General features: G+C 41.0%; 2 protein-coding genes across 2 annotated transcripts; both read left to right on the top strand.

The window, feature by feature from the left end:
• Positions 1–8,988: 8,988 nt before the first annotated feature.
• LOC111222285 (delta-like protein B) lies at positions 8,989–16,020 on the top strand. Its single transcript, XM_022745969.1, has 7 exons — positions 8,989–9,200; positions 9,289–9,528; positions 9,689–9,746; positions 9,900–10,157; positions 11,328–11,689; positions 12,128–12,344; positions 14,481–16,020. Exons 1-7 carry the CDS (start codon positions 9,150–9,152, stop codon positions 15,194–15,196), a joined length of 1,902 nt encoding a protein of 633 aa, XP_022601690.1. The 5' UTR covers positions 8,989–9,149; the 3' UTR covers positions 15,197–16,020.
• A 1,245-nt stretch (positions 16,021–17,265) lies between these two features.
• Positions 17,266–22,845, top strand: LOC111222308 (protein phosphatase 1 regulatory subunit 14A-like). Its single transcript, XM_022745997.1, has 4 exons — positions 17,266–17,529; positions 19,742–19,822; positions 20,051–20,083; positions 22,664–22,845. The coding sequence occupies exons 1-4, from the start codon at positions 17,326–17,328 to the stop codon at positions 22,838–22,840; spliced, it is 495 nt and encodes a 164-aa protein (XP_022601718.1). The 5' UTR covers positions 17,266–17,325; the 3' UTR covers positions 22,841–22,845.
• The last annotated feature ends 769 nt before the right edge of the window (positions 22,846–23,614 follow it).

The raw sequence follows: 23,614 nt of genomic DNA, 5'->3' as shown, positions 1-23,614 counted from the left end.
CCATTGTTGTCTGAAAACTATTAAAAACACATTAATGAGCCACACTGTTGCAGTGGGTGACATGTTCCTTCATAACAATGAACATGAGCTATGTAGATTTAGTTTAATTTGATCTCCTGTACCATGTCCTGCAGCTGTAAATATTCAGCAGAGCAACAAATGTGTATTAATCCGCTGCTGAAAATAGTCCCCAACAAGTGTGCAATTCCCTCCAGTTTGAGAGGTAGTTTCTGAAAACTACACCGCCCAGCTGATTTAGGAAATTACTAAAGCTTTAAAACAAGATAAAACTATATATACACATATATAAATATATATATATATGTGTGTGTGTGTGTGTGTATATATGTACATTTTCAGTAGGAATTAATGGGCTAGGAGCTGAGAGCTATGGGATGGATTGGGAGGTCAGAAAGTTAGAGGCAAAAAAATAGTTTTGGTCTTTTTTGGGATGTGTGGACATTAAGAAAAACAGACATCACCACATTTGTCGTTTAAATAAGTCCTTTATGAGGTGAGGACATGCGATATTGTAGTGTCTTTAACTATAACACCTCTTGACACTGTCGTTATCTGGAGTCCATCAGGAATACTGGCGATGTTCAGCCAGTGTTGCAGGTTCATTGAATTAGCAGAAGGGGGCTCTGCAGCACAGTCAGTCTCAGAGGTCAGACTGTGCTGACTGGGAGCTGATAAACGAGATGAAGCATTTCTCAGCGTGTCTTTAAGGCAGCTCTACAATGTATTATGCAGTAATGCAATATACAATCAAAACCATTTTAAAAGGTGGCATAGGAAGTTATTTGTAGAGTCTATAAGTGGCATGAATCATGAATTTGTCATGTTCATTTCAGAACATGCGTCATGCAGACATATTACATGAGCAAGCAGGGTGACAGCACTTTTACTACATGTTGTTGTGTAATATTTGTCCTTACTGCTCTACCACATATTGAAACACCTATCTCACAGTGTATTTATTTGAGACTGCTCCAGAAACTGCTGATGGTCTAAGCCTCAGATGAGGAGGAGAAGTGAGGACCATTAATCTGTTTGGGGTTTACTGTACTCCCTGTGCTGCTTGGATTGGCCACAACAACTTTCAGAAACTGTGGTTTTAAAGGACTGTACACAAATTACTGGGTTTGGGATGGTAGCTAAATCTTGGAGCTGGTTTCACAGAGATAGACTTTGAATATGGCCTAGATATAACAAATAGTCAGACTTCAGATAAACATTTAGATTCATCCGTTGCACAAAGCAGTTTAATTCTTGACTATCTTAAGTCAGACTGTGGTACAGTGAATTCTGGGTAAATTAAAACTTTTTTTCAAAGTAAAAAAAATGGCTGACTGAGGAACTGCATCCAACTGCTGAGCTCCATTCACCTCAGCAGAAAATGTTTATCTTTTGCAAGAATAAACAGTTACAAGAACATTTTACTTGAAGAGTCTAACAATAAAAAGAAACTCTGTCCCTTCTCTTTGCTCTCTCCATAACAAAGTTAGCAAACCACAAATTATGAGCTGTGAGTTCCTGTTTTTTTGTGGTCGGGCACTACTGGTCAGCACAAGTGTCATTGATTGTTACCATGGTAACATCGGTCTTCGGCATGGGTAAGGTGTCTGTGGGTAAGGTGTCTAATGTTTTTGGCTTAAAATTAGTCAGTCTTCATTTTTGTGAAACAGTTTTACTTGCATTAGACTGATCTATGAGCGATATTAAGACTAGGCCAACACTACACACCAATCTAAGATACCTTTGTGAAACTGGCCCCAGGTTTTACTTTGACCTTACCCTTGACTTTGAAAAAACACCCTCCCCCTAATATCTCAAAGTACAGTCTAGTTCTTATGTGGTACAACTCCTTCAAACATTAGTAAATAGAACAAGGCCAAGCATAAAGAATTTAAAGTGGCCTAATCAAATTTAAACCTTAAAAAATGTATAAAATGATGATTTTGACAATAGCAATTTTCAAGTTCATGGCATATAGGAGAAAGAGAAAGAGAAATGGCTTTTGGCAGGGATAACATTTAGTTTTATGGGAATGATAAATCCCTGAAAGAGAGAGGGCATTGTTGTCCTTTGCACCTTTATGGTCCAGTGGGCCACCACCATTTACAGTTTCTGCCTTTTCTGTTAATCCCACAAAGGAATCCTGAAGGATAAATTTGAGGTATTAAAAAATAAAAAGACCCCGCTCTGACTTCCCTCCTGCAGCAGAAAGACTACATACATAATGCTCCCCCTTTTTTTGATCTCCCCTTAATAATTTGTCCCTAACATCATGATGACAATGTTTCTTACTGAACAATGATGGGATGATAAATTCTCCTTGAGGCCACGTCTACGGCAATGTAATTAGACTCAGTTGTGAGTCTCACATCAATATTTAATTAAGGAAAAATGATAGTGAGATTCAATTCTGTTAAATGTATTATAGGTGTTTAACAAATGCTTGTTATTTTAAACATGTAGTTCCAGCTTTGAAAATAAATGTTGCTGATCTGTAGAGCTCCATTCTTAATTAAATACTGATGCTAGAGCACACACACACACACACACACACACACAGAGAGAGAGAGAGAGAGAGAGAGAAGGAGAGTTAACTCAAACTGCATTGTTCCCCTGCAGCCCCCTCTGCCTCAGTTGGTTAAGCAGCTGCTGGCCTGGCATGCCGCAGCAGAGAGGGGTGGAGGGCGGGATGCAGCAGGAGTTCAACAGTCTGCTGCTGGGGGCTTCCTCTGTGGCTGGAAGGCAGGGGGCAGCATTAGCGTCTGGCTGGGGGGGGCTGGGGTTCTGAATAGGCAGCTGTATTCACATTGTGGGTCGGTCTTATACCTTCAGTTCTTTTACGGAGCCCTTAAACCTGAGACTTAAGCCTTTCTGAAAGGGCATTATTCACTTTGAATGCCTATAAAACTGTTTTCTACTCGACCCTAACTCTCCTCCATCTCGAGAATAGAATACAACTTTGTCTATTGTACTTAGAAAGTGAATATTTACACTACAACTGCTCCTGGTGAATTCAATTAATAAATGCCTTTAAAGGCTGCATTACTCTGTACTACTACACATGAGGCAGTATGTTCACGTGGTTGAATCCAATGCTACATTAGCAGAACATATTTCCCAAAGGTCTATACAACCATTTTATTTTGCTCAATTCTTAATTTTTCTCCATATCTCAACCTATAGAATTGTTTTTTGTGTCACTTTAGTTGGTTGACATCTGGCAAAAAGAGGCATGGCCTTAAAGAGGCACAATGAAAAAGGAAAAAAAATCTATCCATCGATCTGTTCCTCTGCAAGTCTATATGTATGTTTCCTCCCCTTTCTATTGCCCCAGTTGACCCCTGTGCCCTTTCCTTTTCTTCAGTTTTAACCCCCACCTGTTCTGGTTCCCTCGTTCCTCCCAGCTCCTTCTTTCATCTCCCATCTGCCACTGAAACTGCTGCAGGACAGGACAGAGTATGGGCTGGCTCATTAAAGATATAGGATTGAAGGAAGGCAGATCTGTCCCTCAGCTTGGATGAGATTAAATTATTATCATTGCTGCTTTTGTGCCCCAACAAAAGAGTCGTTATATATCTGCTGCCAAACTAAACAATTCATTTTTATTTACTTCATCGTATCTGTTGTTTTGGGGTAGATTTGTAGCATGGTCAGTGACTCAGAGACAGATTTTTTTCTACCTCCATATGTTTAGGCAATAATCTGATATTGTCTTGGAAAACCAAAACACAGTCCCCAACTGTATTTTCTATTATTCATTCAGGTTGATAACAATAACAGATGGTTGAAGTGATGGAGGTAATTGATATATAGAGTAAAATGATCTATCAACACACACACTCACACACATGTAAGTATATATATATATATATATATATATATATATATATATAGGTAAACCTGCTGTTACTGTTACCTGTGATCATAGTTCACTGCTCATGCATAGACTCACACAACTTGCCTGATACAGTTGGAGCAGGTTGTTTATTCATTTCATTTACGTGTTGACTGGTTTGTGTTGCAGATGAAATACTGTTTGGACCCAGTGTTTTAATTTAAAACATGAAATTAATTCATATGTTTGCATTGCAGTGGTGGAACGTAACTAAAAATATTTACTCAGGTACAGTATTTACGTACAGTTTTAATGCATTAGTACTTTACTTGAGTATTTTATGCTACTTCATCCTCCTATTCCACAACATTTCAGAGGCAAATATTCTACTTTTTATTCAACTATTAGTTACTTAGCGGACTGAGATCTTACACACAGCAGAGAACAGGGTTCTGTTTTACACTGCTGACAGTGTGACCTCTCAGGTAGTGTCCTCACACAGATGTTATGCTGAATACTGACTCTGAAAGAAGACATTCAGCATTATGTCTCCTTTTGATACTATAAATACATTTTTATGATTATACTTCTGAACTTCAATAAAGTTTTCAATGCAGTAATTTAACTTGTAATAGTATTTTTGCATTGTGGTCTCCCAACTTTTACTTAACTAAAGGATCTAAACATGCTGCGTTCTTACTCTGCGGTGTCCAGTGGATCTGAGCAGCAACAGGACTGAGACGCGCCCGAACCCATATCTCTATTACCTAATATTCCAACATTGAAACGCACAACCCTGATTTTATGTAAATGGTGGTAACTGATTAAGAGTTGATTGATAATTAGTAATGAATGGTACATATACTGGTTGATGAATATAGATATAATGAATCAAAATAATGATTATGAAGAAAATATGTTAAGTTGAAAGAAATGTTTTGCTTAATGTTGCCACTTTTTGGCAACTGCTTTTTTTGAGTCTTGCACAATTATTAAAAAAACTTCAAACATGATTTGCTTTTTTTTTTTTTGTTTTGTTCTGATGAGCCAGATGAGTGAAACATGTTACTCGTGCCAGAGTCAATATGAACAGATGGCAAAAAAAAAAAAGGCCTAAAGTGGCTAAAGGTTCTCCCTGTGTTACTGTAAACCTGCTGTCTCACAAGAGTCTGGAGGAGGGCTGAAGGATGAGTAAGCACAGATGGCCTGAGACAACGAGAAGCAAACGGCCTACAGTGTTTCAAAACAGATTTCATGACTTGTGACCATGCAGGGACAGTGGAGAAGAGTCATGACACAGTATTTCTGTTTGTATTATTATCATCAGCCAGTGATTTGCCTCAGAATGCACCACCGCCAAACTCTTCACGCCTCCATTGACTTAACCCATAAATTTGCTCAGTGGGGAAGTGGCAGTGCTACGTGCATTGTTTGATACCAACAGTGCTTCAGCATCCAGCATTTTAATGAGATAAACCAAATGTCATGCATAAATTTGAGGCTGCATACACACACACACACACACACACACACACACACATACACATACACATACACATACACACACTCATACAAACAGAGCATCACCAGACACCCATTCCACACCTCCTATTGTCCCACAGTCAGACAGCAGGCTGGGGATGCAGAAGTGGCCACAACAGGCCGACTTCTCCCCCGAGGGCTCTGCATGGGTCAGATTTGCAGCAGCTCCCCCTCTCTGTTTCCAAACGTCCTTGGGGAGAAGGATCCTCAAGCTGCTGCTGTGGGCTGTGGATGAGGCAGATGCCGGCCACTCAAACTAATGGGAGGTCTGGGGAGGGGGGGGTGACTCTTCTTTGGTTCCCATGCCCCATGGCACGCTCATGTCACACTCCTGCAAGAAATACAGACGACAACCACAGAGAGGGCGCACTGTCCATCTGCTCTCCTGACACAAAGACACACACATCCGTTTTCACAGAGAGATGCAGCAGGTACTGTAGCTGGAAGCAGCACACACTTTTAAAATGAAACTCCGCCTCTCCCAAAGGAAAAGAAGATGATGATGATGATGTGTGTGTGTGACAGGAGGTTTGCAGGAGATATGTAAGAAATGATATGATGTGATGAAACATGTGCTCCACACACACACACACACACACAGAGACACAGAGATACACACACACACACACACACACACACACACACACACACACACACACACACACACACACACACACACACACACCTACAGAGTGTTAAAATGTGTGACATATACTATAGACATAATTTGATGTACAAATAAAGACCAGAAATTGAATTCCTGAAATTTGAAATCAGATGTGATCAGTTAGGGACTGTGCAAAAATTACTCGGGGGATCAGACAATGTGGAGGGTTATTATTTTCGGGAGGGGGTCTTTTATCGTTTGGTCATCCAAGATTTATTACTGTTTCCTTGTGAGACTGACTGAAAAAAATGTTATTTGGAATTTGAGATGGGAAATGCTCAACACCAAAAGCAGAGGCGGCTGCTGCCTGCGCCTGCTTCATTTACCGCGGCAACAATCATTTATTTAGCAGCTCGTCATTCAGATTATACAAAGGCTGTATTTTTTATCATTTTGTCATGTGTTTTCAGTAAATATATCATTTTAAGATACTGTAAGGAGGTGTGAGGGAAATGATGATATATATTAAGATATTTATATATGATACAACTATGATATGATAAATTATCATATCATTTTGAAAGTGTTATCAATCTGATATTTATACAAATGAGAAGACTTGGCGATGACCTGATTGTATAGTGATTATTAATCATGGGGAAAACATCATTTTCAGGAAATGTTTGGATAAAGGTTGTTCCAGTAAAAAAGGGTCCAACTTGGCCTATCGGGTAAGCGTGTTTATTGGATGGACGTGTTCAGAGATTGGTTGATTTTACTACACGAAGTCAAAACAGACTCATGGACAAACCTGTTTTATAGAGCATAAAGAAAAGTACACACAGATAATTACCATGATAAAATGAAAAAGGCCTCCTCCTCATACATGTGGCAGGTCCTGTACAAACCATTTTGGAAATGAAATTTTCATGACATGGTTCCTTTAATAGACATTTGGTATTAATTTACTGTTAATTGTTCTTTAATTAAATTATTATTATTTCTGTAAGAGAAAAACAGTCGTATGATTTCTGATTTGGATGACTTGCAGAAATGGTGGCAAAAATTAAAATTGCCCTCATTTTGTCAAGGACCCCCTGGAATTCCTTGGAAGTCCTTGGTCCCACTTGTAGAAGCTGTTGAGGACTTGAGGTTTGACATAAAAAGTTTGCTGATCATTAATAACCACTAGAGCTATAAGGCTGACAACAGTGCAGTCATCTTACTTTGCTTTCTCTACATACAATTGTTTCACGTTTCCTCCCTCCTTTGTCCACGTTGTCCTGCATGGAAGCGTGCCAGTATATGCCAGAGAGCCACTTCAGGCACGTGTCCTTCTCATTTTAATATCAATGGGTCGCCCACCCCCCACCCACCCACTGCCACCACCACGCATACATACATACATAAGCCATCACACATGCTTGTAGAGTGTGAGATCAATAAATAGCAGTTGCCATCCTTGAAATCTTTGATTTTAAATCACTTTGTTCAAATGTTTTTGTCCTAATGACAAGTTTCATCTCTGCTCAGTCTGAATCAAACTGCATCAGTAATGTGGATAAACTCAGCTGTGGCGACCATCACAGAAGGACAATAATCAAACACAAATCAATACAGTCAGCTAATCATTCATTTATTTTGAGGCTCTTTTTTAACATTAAATCTGAAGCTACTTATAAGAACATACAAGTTTATATGAGTCGTGATTGCTGAATCAGCTCCACTGTGTGTAAATAACAGTTTAGGTGTGTTTACTCTACACACACCCACACACCCACACACACACACTGCTGGCGACAGGTGCTGGAACCGACAGCCGACCAGAGTCCTTCCTAAATCAATGAGGGGTTAGCTGTGTTTGTGTGTGTGTGTGTGTGTGTGTGTGTGTGTGTGTGTGTGTGTGTGTGTGTGTGTGTGTGTGTGCTGGGGGTAGACGCTTTGCGGAGACAATAGCTGGGTTTGGAGCCCCACAGGACCGACCATGTGCCGTTGATTACCATACAGCTGTTCCTATGAGGTCCAGACAAAAGCAACATGATAGCCCAACCCCTCCTCCCCCCAACAACACACATACACACACACACACACACACACACACACACACACACACACACACACACACACACACACACACACACACACACGTTCCTCCCCCTTCACGCTTCTCCAGGCTCAAGAGTACAACAGAAGAGGCCTCAATAGGCGCTAGAAGCACAATAAGGTCCTGCCCACTCTCTGTCACCTCACACGCGTCGGAGCAATTATAATGTTGGATGTAAAGAAAGAAAGGCTGCGCTATTCTTCCTTGCTTCCTTCTGATCTTTGTCTGGTGTGTAGGCAATCTCCAAAAGTGAAAACACTTTCTAAACAATGACCTAAATCATCAATACGCACCAAAATTGTTAACGTTAATTGCTTAGGTCCAAGTTTGATGAAATGCGGGGAGGCTCCATTAGTTAATGTTGTGGTACGCTCATTGTTTCACTGTTTGCCCAAACTTCAGTGTTTAAATAATTTTATATTCTCTTGGATGAAATGTTTTCATTTTTATTTTCGTCAGATTTGGATGAAATCTCAGTCAAAACCTCATTATTATTACAAAAAAAGTTCACTAGAACTTGTGTATTTTGTTGTTAAACCTTTGTTGACCACAGGTTTACATCAGGCCTTCAGCTCCATCTCCCACATCAGTTTACACTTTTCTGGGTGACTGGATTCATGCAAAGCTAAACATATCCGCCAGCTTCTTATACATATTCTTATTAAGAACTTTGTCCAGATGTAATGTAGGTTGTCTAAATCCCCAGGCAGGCCTCCTGTGCCATGCTGCTCCCCTGAGGTCTGCTCCGGCTCCACCTCTTTGCCTGTGACGCGCGGCATCTGAGTGTATAAAACCACTGTGCGCCTTTACTCACCAGAACCCAAACAAGTGCAGTGCCAACAATAGGACGGAGAAGAAGTCCGACGGGGGAAGAAGAAGGATTTAACAGACGCCTGAAGGACCACGTAGAGATCACACGGCGTTGAAGTTTTTGTCAGAGACTTTCATCTACATTGAGTTTTCCTCAGCAACTTGTGGGAATATTATTGCACACGACGAATGCGGACATTCACTTAGAACCGGATCACAAACTCTGAGAAGAAATGGCACATCTTCATCTAAGATACCTCTTGGCTTTGGCCTTAGTGCACACGGTAAGTTGGCTTCTATTTGTGCTAAAATAACACTCTCAACAGGTCTTTATGTACAAGCGCATCTGATGTCACTTCCCTGTCTCTACAGGTCTTGTCCTCTGGTGTGTTTGAGCTGAAGATTCATTCCTTCCACACGGCGCAGCGCATCTGCAGAAGACACAGGGACTGTCATATATTTTTCAGGATTTGCCTGAAACACCCGGAGGACGTGATCTCCGCAGAGCCACCCTGCACCTTCGGCACCGGACACACCAACGTGATCAGGGCCGATCACACCTCCATCTCCAGCAGCGCTCCCATCAGGGTGCCCTTTCACTTCAAGTGGCCGGTAAGTTGAACATCTTAGGATTGTTGCAAGATAAGATGGGGCTGATTTATTTTATTTTTTTTTATTTTAAAACTGCATGAATCTTGCTTTTCAATTTCAAGAACCACAACTGAAAGCCGTTTGACGTATTCATGTTAATAAATATTTTTGTCGGTTCTAGGGAACATTTTCCCTGATCATTGAAGCTTGGAACGCCGAATCTCCGACTGAATACACAGGTAAGTTGTTTCCTCTCCTCACTTCACTCATTCATACGACTGAATTAAAGAAACTCCCCATCTGACGCACGGGCTTCCACGCAGCCTCCTCGCAAAATGCCATTGTTAAAAAAAAAACAAAACAAAAAAAAACCCCGTTCCTTCTCTTTGCAGACAACCAAAACAACCTCGTGAGCCGTCTCGCGACCAGGAGGAGACTGGCCATCGGAGAGGACTGGTCCCAGGACGTGCACTTTGGCGAGCAGAGCGAGCTGCGTTACTCCTACCACGTCTTCTGCGATGAGTACTACTTCGGAGACGGCTGCGCTGACTACTGCAGGCCGAGAGACGACACGCTGGGCCACTACACCTGCGACGAGGAGGGCAACCGCATCTGCCTGGAGGGCTGGAAGGGAAACTACTGCTCTGAGCGTAAGTGAAGTTCCTTTGAGCAAGGCACTCAGATCCTGTACTACTAAACTCTGGATTCAACCTCACATATCATATATGGATTTAAAGTGCATAGATGGTACCAGTAGAATATCTATTCAACCAGACTTCACTTAATTTTTTAATCTTCTGTGTCACCACAACATGTAAATGTCACATTTATCTATTTATATTATTTATTTATAAATAATATCTTCAGTTCTAATAATAACTTTTTCAAAATAAAGTCACTATGTCTTATATGGGGACAAACAAAATACAACAATTCAGCACAACAATTAGACGAACTCATGTAGACAAAATGAAAGTACACAGTATGATGCAGAATAGAATAAAAATATTGAAATGAATGGTGTCCTTCTGAGAACTAAGACTGGAGGATGACTTCATAATTACGAGTCTCCAGTCCTTGACTCTCCTTCAGTACAAAACAGTGTAAAGAAAGTATTTTGTAAAAGCATAACTGGGTGGGTAAAGAAATTGAGAGTGTTAGACAACGGAGAGAAGCCAAGACTTTTCTGCTTGAAGTCAAATTACAAAACACTGACATAAAGGGACTCAATATCTGCAGGATGAGACAATCCAAACCTTTCCTCCTCCCACGAGCTGAAAAATCAGACTCACGTTTTATCAAAAGACACATGTTTTTTCTCTTTAATTCAGCTCCTGGTTGATTGTTGTAATTTTTGATCTGCTACACAAACACTCTGAGCAGGAATCTTTTCAGAGCACATAAGGTAATTCCTTTATCAAAGTAATGTCCTGTAGTGTATAGTGGTTTACTCTTTTGCAAGACAGTCTGTGGTGCCCCATCTGCCTTTTGTTCCCTGTTACAATGAGAGAAAGAACTGTGGCCCCTATTAGATACACACTCATTTTTCAAGGTGATCTGTGTGTGTGTGTGTGTGTGTGTGTGTGTGTGTGTGTGTGTTCTGAGAGTGAGTGTGCATGTGTAATGGGAAGGATAAAAGAAAGCATTTTTCTCCGGCAGTGTGCCTACCAGCTGCTTGGCTTAATACTTAACCAACAGTGGAGTCTGGAACAGGGCTGGGGTCAGACAAGGGGCCCTCTGCATGTGTGTGTGTGTGTGTGAGATGTATGAGAAGGCGTGCCCATTGTAATCACACACCCTCCCCTCCCTCCCCTCTGCAGCCATCTGCTCGGCCGACTGCAGTGAGAGGCACGGCTATTGCGAGGCCCCAGGGGACTGTAAGTGTCGCATGGGCTGGCAGGGCCCCTCCTGCAACGAGTGCGTCCGCTATCCAGGCTGCCTCCACGGGACATGCAGCCAGCCGTGGCAATGCAACTGTCAGGAGGGCTGGGGGGGCCTCTTCTGTGACCAGGATCTCAACTACTGCACCAACCACAAGCCCTGCGCCAACGGTGCAACCTGCACCAACACGGGCCAGGGCAGCTACACCTGCACCTGCCGGCCCGGCTTCGGAGGCACCAACTGCGAGCTGGAAACCAACGAGTGTGACAGCAACCCCTGCAAGAACGGAGGCAGCTGCAACGTGAGTATACACGCTGATAAGGTGCACTATTAATAAAATGACCATTAGACAAGAAGATCAACTTTAGTGATCCCATTCAGAAGAACAGGTGCAGAGATAACTAGTTTTAAAAAACCTTACAAATTAACAAATAAAAATCGATTACACCTACTGCCTAAAATAGGCTAAAGAAATAAATAAAGTGCATAATGCAAACATAGCAGTGCACACAGCTACAGTCAGCAGTGTGACTGTCTTTCTGTCTTTGTTGTCGGCCTCTGCTGGGCAATACTAAATCTTGCACAATGCACATTGAAAATCAAGAGCTTTTATCTTTTATCCAGGTGGAAGAGTTTCTTACTAACTCCACAGTCCTTGCCAAACTTTAAAAAAAAAAAAAAAAACTGTTTCTAGATATTTCCTCGTTAACGAAAAGGTTTTTCCTTCCACCCTCCACAGGACCTGGAGAACGACTACTCATGCACCTGCCCACAGGGGTTCTACGGTAAAAACTGTGAGATCATCGCGATGACGTGCGCAGATGGTCCCTGCTTCAACGGCGGCACCTGTGTGGAGACGATGACCGGCGGCTACACCTGCCGCTGCCCTCCCAGCTACACCGGCTCCAACTGTGAGAAGAAGCTGGACCGCTGCAGCAACAGGCCCTGTCTGAATGGTAAGACGTCCCCTCTGGCGACATCTTGTGGCTGAAGTGCAAATCAGCAGTTTTCTTTTGGCTGAATATGAAGTTGTTTTATTACTGCAGTGTAAGAAGACTGTAAAATGTATAGTAACTAGCTGGCAGCAATTAGCAAGTAAGTTGCTGTAGTATTTCACAGTATGCTAACTGTAAATTCATCCACAGTACCTATAAAATACTGTAATTTTTATTACAGTAATAATTACAGTACTGCAATTGTCATCACAGTAATATGTTTTTTTTAGTTTTAATACTTTAAATTAAAAACTGTAAAATAATTACATACTTTAAAATGAAGACACGGTTTTCGTCACAAAATTGTATTTATTGTATCACTTCATTCAATTTTCAACATTTTAATTTTAATAATACCTAGGCACTAAACAGATCTTATTTTGCATTTTTCATTTTGTAAACATTTTTTGTAAACAACACTACTTTCCTGAACATAGTAATCCTTCCTCTTTGTTCAAGTTACCCTGACAATATAAACTCCATGGCCTGGAATTATTTTGTCACTTTCAAGTATATTTAGAGTTAAAAGTTAAAAGTGGAAAGGTATAAAAATGCGTTAAGGAAATATAAACTAAAAAACGAAGAATTTAAAGCAATAAGATGACTGACTGTTCCTGAACTGTATTCTTCTCCCTGAACTGGATACTTCTTTCTGTGATCTTCTTCCTGGATTGGAGTCTTCTTCCCTGTAATGGAAGGATAAAAAGGAATTAGTTACTGATATAGAAAAGCAGTAGCATAGTACAACAGTACACATAACACAACACATAAACACAGTTGTTTCTCCATGGCTTCAGAGGATAGTACAGTGACACGTTCATTTCCTGGACACTGCTCAGAATTTGACCTGATAGGGTTTAACATTTCACATAAACAGCAAAATAGCTTCAAAACACCTAAAAATGTGGCATACAATACTGACATAACATTAGATAACCTATTAGGTCACCCCTCAAATACTACTATATAAACAGAAGTAATATGTCCAGCAGCTGGTGCAGTAGGTGGTTGCACATGACATATGTAAAACTTCATTTTATTAAGATCAGCACATTTATACTACAGAATCTAGTGCAACTCAGTGTAAGAAAATAGCTGGTGATATTTTCTGTTGTATCACTGAATGGTAAATACTCAGCCTGAAGGAAATAAGCCAAATGGTTGAATAAATAACTAGTGAGACTTTAGGATTGGGATTTACTATGGTTCCATGAGTAGGGACTGAGACCTCAAGTCAAGGTAGCAAAAGAAGCAAAGTTTCATGAGTGGAGCTAGCTAGCTAGCGCGCCAACACACACATACACCTTTTAACTTTCTTCCAGTTATCTTACTGCTACACCAGACTAATTGTGTTATCAACTATATGTCACCAGATAACAAAATCTATCCAAGTTTCATGCGGAAATAGTTTACTTTAGTAATATTGTGCACAGTAGCTTACCAGCTAAGGAAGGTGTGTCTCTCTACTTCTCTCTCTCCCATTGCGCTCCTAAAGTTACACACACGGGTAACTTAACATGAGAAAATTGTGCTAAATTAACATACAGTTAACATACCTTGCTGAAGTCAAAGGCTGAAAAAAGTGTGGAAATCCTGTCCATAAGGCCTTGCAACACAGTTGTGTGGAGAAAGGCAGGTGTCCAGCATATCCGTTATACTACCATCATTTGTGTAACTGTTAGGAAGATTGAAGAGATGAAACATCCGAGTTGAAAATGACACCAAAATGTACCGCCACCAAAGACAAATGATGGTTTCTGCTGCTGAAAAAAAGTCCCGCTCAAAATTACTTTATTGTGATTCACAGGAAAAATATATTTACTGTAGAATTCACCCACCAATGAATTTTGAGCATGATGCATTGCAGATATACAGCAACATGTTGTATGCAGGTTCTACAGTGAGAATTTGTTCATTATAAAGCTGTGAAAACTACAGGAACTACATGCTGTGAAAACTACAGAAACTTGTTACAGTGTGCCAACCCTCAGCACTACAAAGACAGTGTTAAATATAATCCCATTAACACGCTGTCTTTAACTGAATGGTTGTCCCTGATCCCTTGCGTGCTAAACAGAGTGTGTCTCCCTTCTGCAGGTGGAGAGTGTCTGGATCTCGGCCAGAGCATCTTGTGCCGCTGTCAGGCCGGCTTCACCGGTGCCAATTGCCAGATCAACATCGACGACTGCGCCTCAAGCCCCTGCCAGAATGCCGGAACCTGCCAGGATGGTGTGAATGACTACACCTGCTCCTGCACCCTGGGCTACACCGGCAAGAACTGCAGTGTACGGTCAGATGCGTGCGGTGCCCGTCCGTGCCAGAATGGTGGCACTTGCTTCACCCACTTCACGGGTCCAGTATGCCAGTGCCCTAAGGGGTTCATGGGTCCAAGTTGTGAGTTCACGCTTCAGCCCAGTTTCAAACCAGCTTTGCGCCAGTCCTCCCAGCCCTCCTCTGCGACCCTCACCATCTCCTGCATTCTGGCGGTTCTGGTGCTGGTTCTGGTGGCAGGCATTATCTTCCTGAGGAGAAGGAGGAGACTGCAAGGGAGGAAGCAGCTGAGCGACATTGCAGTTTATAACGACTTGGAGACGGTCAACAACCTGGGTGGAAGTGAGAGAGAAGCCTTCCTCGGTCCTAACGGCCTGTTCAAGATCAGCAACAGCACGGCTCGCCTCAGCCTCTCCCTGTGCCCGGATGGCAGATCCGGGTACAGGCACAATCCTGTGGAGGGCAGCCTGGCCAGAGGCGAGCGTCAGGACTTTATGTGGAGGGACGAAGCCGGTCTGGGCTCTGGAGCTGGGCTGAGATGAAACATCCACGTTCAAACAGAGGAAGAAGAACATTAGCACTTGTTGCGCCTCTCTCCTCATGCACAGTGAGGACAGGAGCGGATTCATGAGTTGAAAACTGTTCTGCTCATGCTGGAGATAATTTACAGTTAAAATGTAAACAAAAGAAAAAAAAATATTGACAAATGAACTATTGTGATGAAGATAATTTACAAAGATTATTGAAAAAGTATATGGGGCAAAGCTCTTCCACGTTTAAGACCCAAAGAGACAAATAACAAGATCCACTTTTCATAGGACCTACAACACAAACCAAATACAGGAAGTCACAATACTCTGACCACCTTTGGAAAACTGGCCCAAAACCATGTTTTATTGGGTTATTGTCTTTAATATGTTCACTTTGTTTAATTGTTTCTCATTTTTTTAAACACAGAATTTTTGTTTCGCTTTTCAATCTTCCTTTGGCCATTATATCCTTATTGTGCGTACCATCATTTTTTATTCTTTATATTATTTATTTATTTGAAAACTTGTGTTTATAGCTTCACTTTGATTGTCACAAATGTAGAGATATATTTATATGATGCTGAATGAAGACCGATGCTTGATGTTGTACCCAGGCTGCGCGCGGCTGGTGTGAAATATCCCAAAGATCTTCAGAGCAGGGATATGTGGAAGATGTGCTTTATCACACAGAAGCAGCCATCACTGTAATTTATATATATAGTTTATATACTACTGATCACATTGCTCTTTCATGTGCCATTTTGATTTCATGCCAAAGTTTGTGTTATGTTTCATTTTCCATTCATATTATTTAATGTCATCGTGTGGTGGTTGTGATGTGGAATAAAAGATTTGCTTTGATGTGAGTCTGGACTTAATGATTTCAGCTCAAGGTGACTCAAGGCTGACTTTATTAGTTAGATATAGGGCTGGGTTTCAAACTTCAGTACTTTTATGGACCGATTAAATTGGTCTCATATTATCAGGATTGAAAAATGCCTTGTCTTTTCATTCGATACCTAAGGAATAAATGAGTAACTCTCATCAACATCAGTGAGCCAATGATCATGCAGCATCCTCGGACCAAGGTCTAATAATGCTGGGGATTGGTTGATTATTTACAGGACCATGTATGAGTGTGTAAGCAAGCTAAAGAGCTTAAAAGTAAAACTGAACTTTGTACCGTGATGTGTATTGATTTATTTGTCATCACTGACAAAGTCAAAGTGGTGTAAGGAAACTTCCCGAAGAGATGGATAAAAAAAAAAAGACAGGAAAAAAAGAAGGTACAGCGAACATCCCTCAAAGAACTAGCACCCTCCTTGAGGATCTAGGAGCAGTCTTGGGAGGAGGGTGACCACCAACCTGGAATGCCTGCCTGCCCCCCCCCCCCCCCCCAAAAAAAAAAATAAAAGAAAAAGAGAAGGAAAAGGGGGAAAAACATCAATACCTAACACCCAACTGGGATGAAAGAAAAGAAAGATATATTTTACCTCTTCAGGAAGCATTCACCATGAGCAGACAAGAACCTTCCTCTCGCAGTCAAAAGGGTTAAAAGCTTCTGAGGAAATGAAGTTGTTTACATGATGAAGAGAGCTCTGTTGACCTATCGAACAAACAGTGTGGGCCTGTGCTATAATCAACCTCACCAATGAACTGACTGAGCAGTCAGCTGCCACACCTCATTTAATTAGAGCTATTTCCTGTTCTGAACTCTACAAAATGCATTTTGTCCTTTTTTAGACTAACTGTGGTTTAAATGATGAACCCAATGCAAACGATTTTAAGTTGCAGATTAGGTAAAAAAATAATAAAATAATGAAAGCTGATGATGATTCAAAGTTGTATAAACTGTATATAGGCTACATCAAATTGGAAAGTTGTGGTGTCAGATACAGAAAAAAAAAAGAATTGAAATGCTGTTTTTGTTTTATCAGCTGTTCGACTTGATGTAATCCATTTTACAAGATAGAGTGATTCACAGCAGCGTTTGTATAGAAAGCCTGTAAATAAACGCCAGCAGAGAAAAAAAAAAAACCCCACTTGAGTCCAGCAGTCTGCGCCGTCGTCGCCTCCCCGCGCTGCTCTCTCCTCCCGCGCTTAAAGAGACGACAAACCAGGCAGACCAGTCCAGACCAGAAATGGCCCACCACCGGACCGGGACGACACTGGAGAAAAATGACGAGGTCCATTCATCGGATTTGGAGTCGTCTCCAGATCACGGGTGCAATATCCAGAAGAGACATGTACGTGTCACCGTGAAGTACAACAGGAAGGAGCTGCAGAGGCGGCTGGACGTGGAGAAGTGGATCGAGGAGAGCCTGGACCGGCTCTATTCGGGTCAGGTGGGCGAAAACAGAAAGAGAAAGAAACAGTTTTGGCTGGTCTGTATTTTAATACTGTAGTTTACACACAGCTTTAAAAAGTTGTGTAGATTTTTAAAGATGCACCCTCCCTGCAGTAAGATGTTTAAAAGAAAATGGGGCAGAGAGTTTTAAACATGAAATGAAAGTAGTATTTGGACAAGACTGTGATATAAAGGCTCACTGGGATTGCTTCATATTCTTGAAAATGGGCTCCAGGCCTCCTATAATGTATGAGGTGTTAAGTGGAGGGGAGAGGTGGGGCAGCCTGGTTCTCCTTACAAGGCCAAGCCTTCTGCAGATGTGCAGTCCAGCGCTGTCCTCTTCTCAGAGACCTGTATCTGTCTTGGGGGTTTCTGCCTTACATGGGCAGGGTGGAACTGAGACAAGGGTAAACGATGAGAAAAAGGAAGAGGAAAAGGTTGGAGGGAAAGTGCTGTTTGTCCCTGGAGGAGGTTGACACTGTGCATCTGACTGCTGAGGCAGTTGATACGAGATTAGGATTTCTCGGGGGAGGGGCTGCATTTTTATACTTAAAGTGTAGGATGGTGTTGTGAAAGCAGAGTATGTTGATTATAAGAAAACAGAAACCCTATATTCACAATGACAAACCGGCCCAGCCTACAAAGAGAGCTTTTGCCTAAAGGCACTGGCGTTTTCACATGAGCCCAAAACAGTAATTTTATGTAATAATAAAGAAGTAAACTGACCAGAGTTCTTGTTGTAAAACAGCCTATGATGATTACATAACTCAGACAAGTATCATTTTGTGGCACAAATTCTCGTCACTTTTTCAGTTGAGGACGTGTCTGTGAGGATCAGAGTTTGGTGATGAAGCTGCAGAGCTGAAGTCTTGTATGTGCCAACGTCCCCGACTAATTACACAAGCAGAGCAGTGCAGTGGTGTGGATGGGCGGGTGGGGCTGCCCCTTCACTCAGCTGTAACAATGGTTGTTTGTTCACACATAGCAGGCCCCTGTTACTGTAAGCTGTGAACATTGTTGCTATTCAGCTACCAGAGCCTGAACATACAAATGGATATGCAGTGGGTGTGGACTGAATCCAAACTCTTCAGTTGACCTTAAAAACTGAAAATATGATTTTGGAGATATTGGTAAACTTTATCTAATCTGGGTCCACAGGTTGGTTATGTCACACATGAAGAATTTCTCCTTGTGCAACTTTTTTTTTTTGTCATCTGCACAAGCGTCTTAAGGTTTCCTAGAGGTAACTGCATGCATGACTGAGTGATTCATGTTTTTATATGAACCCTGGATAAGATGATTATGTGTAAAAGTGTCAAAACCTGGTGCCTGTATTACCCACAATACAACTCCACCACCAACAGTTTGGTTTGAGATTCAGGTGTGCTATGCTAGCAGCAGTGAATATATCAAGTGACATTAACTGAGGACATTTATCAGACTTCACACAGCTCCATCTGAGGCCAAAACCTGCAACCTTTGATGTGTAAAATCCGAGGAGTTCCCCTGTAATATTTGCTTGAATTGTTCCTTTGAATATGCTGAAATATACTGGAAAACATATCTGATGCACAAAGCATCCTTGATTTCTCATTTCATGCATTGATACAGCAATAAAAATAAACCTGTAGTAGCTGCACGATATGCAAAAAAAAAATGGCATTGCAATTATATTGGCAGATATTGCGATCTCGGTTGCATTCAAAACGGTTGCATTCTGAAAAAAAACTTAGAAATGATGATGATGATGTGATTTTTGTTTGGTGTTTTGTACCAAACAAACATGTTCCTTTAGGTCTGGAGGATATGATTTGTAGGCTGGGGGGAAATCTGTGGCACCAAAACGCTTATGGTGCTAACAACGCACAACAATGTGAGACATTCTACCTTTATCAAAAAAAAAAATTGCAGCTCCTGCGATTTGGATATTTTACTTGGCCGTATTGGGATTTCAATTATATTTCAATTAATTGTACAGCCCTATCCTGTAGGTATAAATATTTCAGTCACTATATAAGTGTGATGTGCTGTAAGCCTCAGTGCAGTTTGGGAATACATGGGAATATAAAGGATAGATAGATAGATAGATAGATAGATAGATAGATAGATAGATAGATAGATAGATAGATAGATAGATAGATAAGAGAGTTGCCCGTCTTGTGTGATGACTCATTAAGACCGTGCGTGTGTTCGTCGTGTTTTTATTTCAGGAGGCTGACATGCCAGAGGAGGTGAACATTGATGACTTGATTGACCTGCCTAACGTTGACCAGAGGGTCAAAAAGTTACAGGTAACATGAACTGTGTGACCCCATCATTCAAACTGTATAAGAGGGTGCTGATCATGTAGGATTTATCATCAATCACAGTCATTATGGGCAGATTTTGTTCAGAGACTCACTCAAACATGTTTGGAAGAGTTAATATTTTTTCTATTTTATTGTTCATGGTAGAATACTGATGATAAATATGTGATTGTGCGGCTGGTTTGTTACAACATTATCTGCTTTTTTGAACAGGAGCTTCTTCGAAAGTGCAGTAAAAACACAGAGGTATGTTTTAACTTGGAAATTACATTTCTAACCCAAGATTATTCATGATTACACACACATTACATATGGAAATGTATACCTGCATGCATACACACACACACACACAGACCTAAATTGAAGCTGCAGCACCTGACACCTCGTCCCACAGTGTCCACGTGCCTCAACAAAGGCTTTTTGTGCTCTCTTGCCTTTTCCTTTCCATTTTAATGCTCAAACAATGAGTCTTTCTGGACGCTGTTGCTCGCTCAGAGATGCAAACACAGGCGAAAGAGCAGGGAGAGCCAGTGTAGCTGCTGCTGCTCTTACTCACACTTAGTTTTTTTTATACCCTGATATGGTGCGTCATTAAAGGATAGACTAAGTCGGTCTTAAAACAGTACGTGTAATTATTCCTCCTGTTCATACTGGACATTAAAATATTCCTTCTTCACATACCTCCGCTGGCAATTATGCTTACCAAGTCCACAGCCTTTGTTCTGTGCAAAAAGGAATTCCAAACTTTATCTGAAGTTAATATGAGGCTTCAGTAATCTGAGGTAAGTGGGTATCTTCCAAAGAAGAGTTTCAAACTGCTGCAGCGTTATTTTATGTTCAGATAAACTTTGGATTGTATTTTTGCCCAGAATGTGGACTGTGGATTTTTATTCAAAACCTGGTTCATTGTTCATATGGGCATATGAATATTGTTTTTTAAGACAGACTTTAAGAGCTACTTCCAACTAAAAAAAAGTTTCGAGGAAATACGTCACATCATGCTCAACATGAGCAGTGAAATAGCCTCAACATGAACAGACGCTGCCAAGACGAGATGTATTTTTACGACTGCTGATCATTGTCTATAAAAGGAAAACATAAAACACATGGAACCAGAGTCAAACAAATGCTAACAGTCAGTATTTATTAAAGACTGAGGGTGGTTGTTTTGCCTACCTCTTCATGCACTGTTGCCATAACACTGTGTATCTCATCTGTAAAATCTCAACACTGTCAAAAAGGAAGCAGTGATAGAGCTGAACTAAATGTCATGTATAGAAAGTGTTGTCGCACACTGCTGACCCATTTTATTTTTAGCATTTGTAGTAACCTATTTTGACAGTGGTTGTTAGTAATCATTGGCAACACATTCACACATAGTGGGAACTTCCTCTACTGGGCCTTGAGTTCGACCTCTTGAGACCCAGCTTCTCTCCAATGCCTTCTTCCATCTATGGACATAAGAGCATTCAAAATACTCAAACAAAGAGGGGTGGGAAATGACTACACACTATATTTATTTCTGTCATGTAACTGATACTTGCTCTTTTTTTTTAATGTTCTGATAACAGCTCTATGGATATTGTATAGTTAGTAGGTCATAGTAGTTTTATTAATGGTACAGACAAGAGTGACACGAGGTTTACAGTCAGCGGCCAGATGCTTCCAGATGTTTCCATATAAAGTATCAGCTACTACAAAACTGAGATGCTTCCCATATTTTCTTTCCCACTTGTGTTTAATGGCCTAAATTCTGCATTCATGTATTCCACAAATATACTTTGTATAGTATAGGTCCAGAACAACAGCTAAACATCACCTTACATGCATCTTATAGTTTCTCTTTTTATCCTAAATTTTGATTTATAAACTGGCGATCTACAGTATTTTACCAGGTTTAAGACAAACGGTCTGAGATGAAATCAGAAAAATGATCAATTGAAGCTAGTGCTGAAGAGAACACTTTGCAGATGTGTTTAGTTGTGTTTGGTGGTGTAGAACGAAAAAGGCATCACCGGCCATTACAGCTAAAAGACTGAATTAAAGAATAAGGCTGGAAATAGCATATTCTTAATATCAAGAAAAAAGCAGTGTTTGTCCGTCTCTCAGTGCTTTTTCATTCCTGTAACCTGCCTATGACCGTCACTGCCCAGCCTGTTGATTCCTAATGAAGACACAAAAATCTAAAATAAAAAGCTCACAGAATTATAGTTTCTATCTTTCTCTCTTTCTAAATAATTTCCTAAAACTAGCTGGACATTTTAGTAATTATTACTCAAACAGGAGTAAATAGTGGATTTTGAGGGGACTATTTTCAGATGCAGATTAATCCACATTTGGTGCTGTGGTGAGTTTTTCTAGCAGCAGGATAGTGTATGTGAGAACAACTTGAAATCAACTGGTGTGTGCATTTATGGTAATGAAGGAACATGTCACCCAGTGCAACAATGAGGCTTACTGATACGTGTTTGGACGACAATGGAGCTCTATGGGACAGAGGAATAAGATTAAGGTTATTTCAGGCTGTAGATACACAGACAAGCCTCGGAGGTTACATTCATTGTTGGTTTTGGTCTTTTCATATTGTTTTATTGATAATATGAAACATATATAATATCACTAAACCTCTCCTTTAATGTCTACATACTGTATCTGCTAAATGTCAAGTTCATCATGGATATTTGATGAGCAAGTGGGAATCATGAAATGCATTGAAAATACACGTACATGAGTGCCTGAAACACGGTCAAATAACAACCATGGTTGTACTGACAAATGTTAAATTCTGTTTCCTTTCTGCTCCATGTGACACCGGCTCTTCCACAGGACTTCATCAGACAGCTGGTGGAGAAGCTGGAGGGAGTTCCCAAGCAGGACGAGCTGCAGAGCGAAGGCATTGAGCATCCTGTCATCTGTCACAGCCACTACCGCCACGAGCCCTACCACTTCAACAACCCACAGCACCACCTCCACCACACTCGAGACCATAACCAGGCCCTCTGACAGCCCCCCCCCCCCCCCCCCCCCCCCCCCCCTCAACCAGTGTAGACACACACACAGATGAGAAGATCGACAACACTCTCGTATCTGTTTCTTAAAGGTTCCCTGTGGTGTTTTTCACCAGTAGTAGCACTACGAAGCAACGTTTTTACGTGTAGATACCCCTTATGCACACGCATGCGAATGCAGGTAACGTGTGACACATTCACATCTTGTTGACGTCTCCGCTGGTCAGACTCCAGAGGGTTACTGCTCAGTCCAGCAACAGTCCAGCACATTAATCCCTTTAAAACCACATCTTGTTGTTTTTACACTTTGGTTTTTGAGAGGATTAAACAAACAAGATATCATATGTTAATTAGTGAAGTTAGAGGTCCTGATAGGTGAATTTTGCTACCTTTTGACAGAGGCAGGCTAGCTGTTTATGCTAAGCTTACTGTATGCTGCCTATAGCCTTATATTTACTGGGCAGATATTAGAATGGCATCAATCTTCTCGTCTAGCAAGCAAGCAAAGCAAATAAGCATATTTACCAAACTGTCAAACTTTGCTTTTAAGCATTTATTTCTGACATTTCTCATGTATAATTGGGTAAGAATACTTTTTCTATAAATTAATTATCCATTTCTCCACTCACAGTATCCCCCCCAACAAAACAGGATTCATTTGCAGCACAAAAACTTTTTCCTTGACTGGAATAATTATACACCATCTTGCACCTACTGTTATCATCACTCTCTCCATGTACATGTTGTTGGACGCAGCAGTTTGTGGCTC

The sequence above is a fragment of the Seriola dumerili genome, unplaced genomic scaffold (genome assembly GCF_002260705.1).
Source record: "Seriola dumerili isolate Sdu_G_001 unplaced genomic scaffold, Sdu_1.0 BDQW01000091.1, whole genome shotgun sequence".
Taxonomy (NCBI): domain Eukaryota; kingdom Metazoa; phylum Chordata; class Actinopteri; order Carangiformes; family Carangidae; genus Seriola; species Seriola dumerili.
The sequence above is the reverse complement of the archived record's forward strand: the minus strand, read 5'-3'. Positions and strand labels throughout refer to the sequence as shown.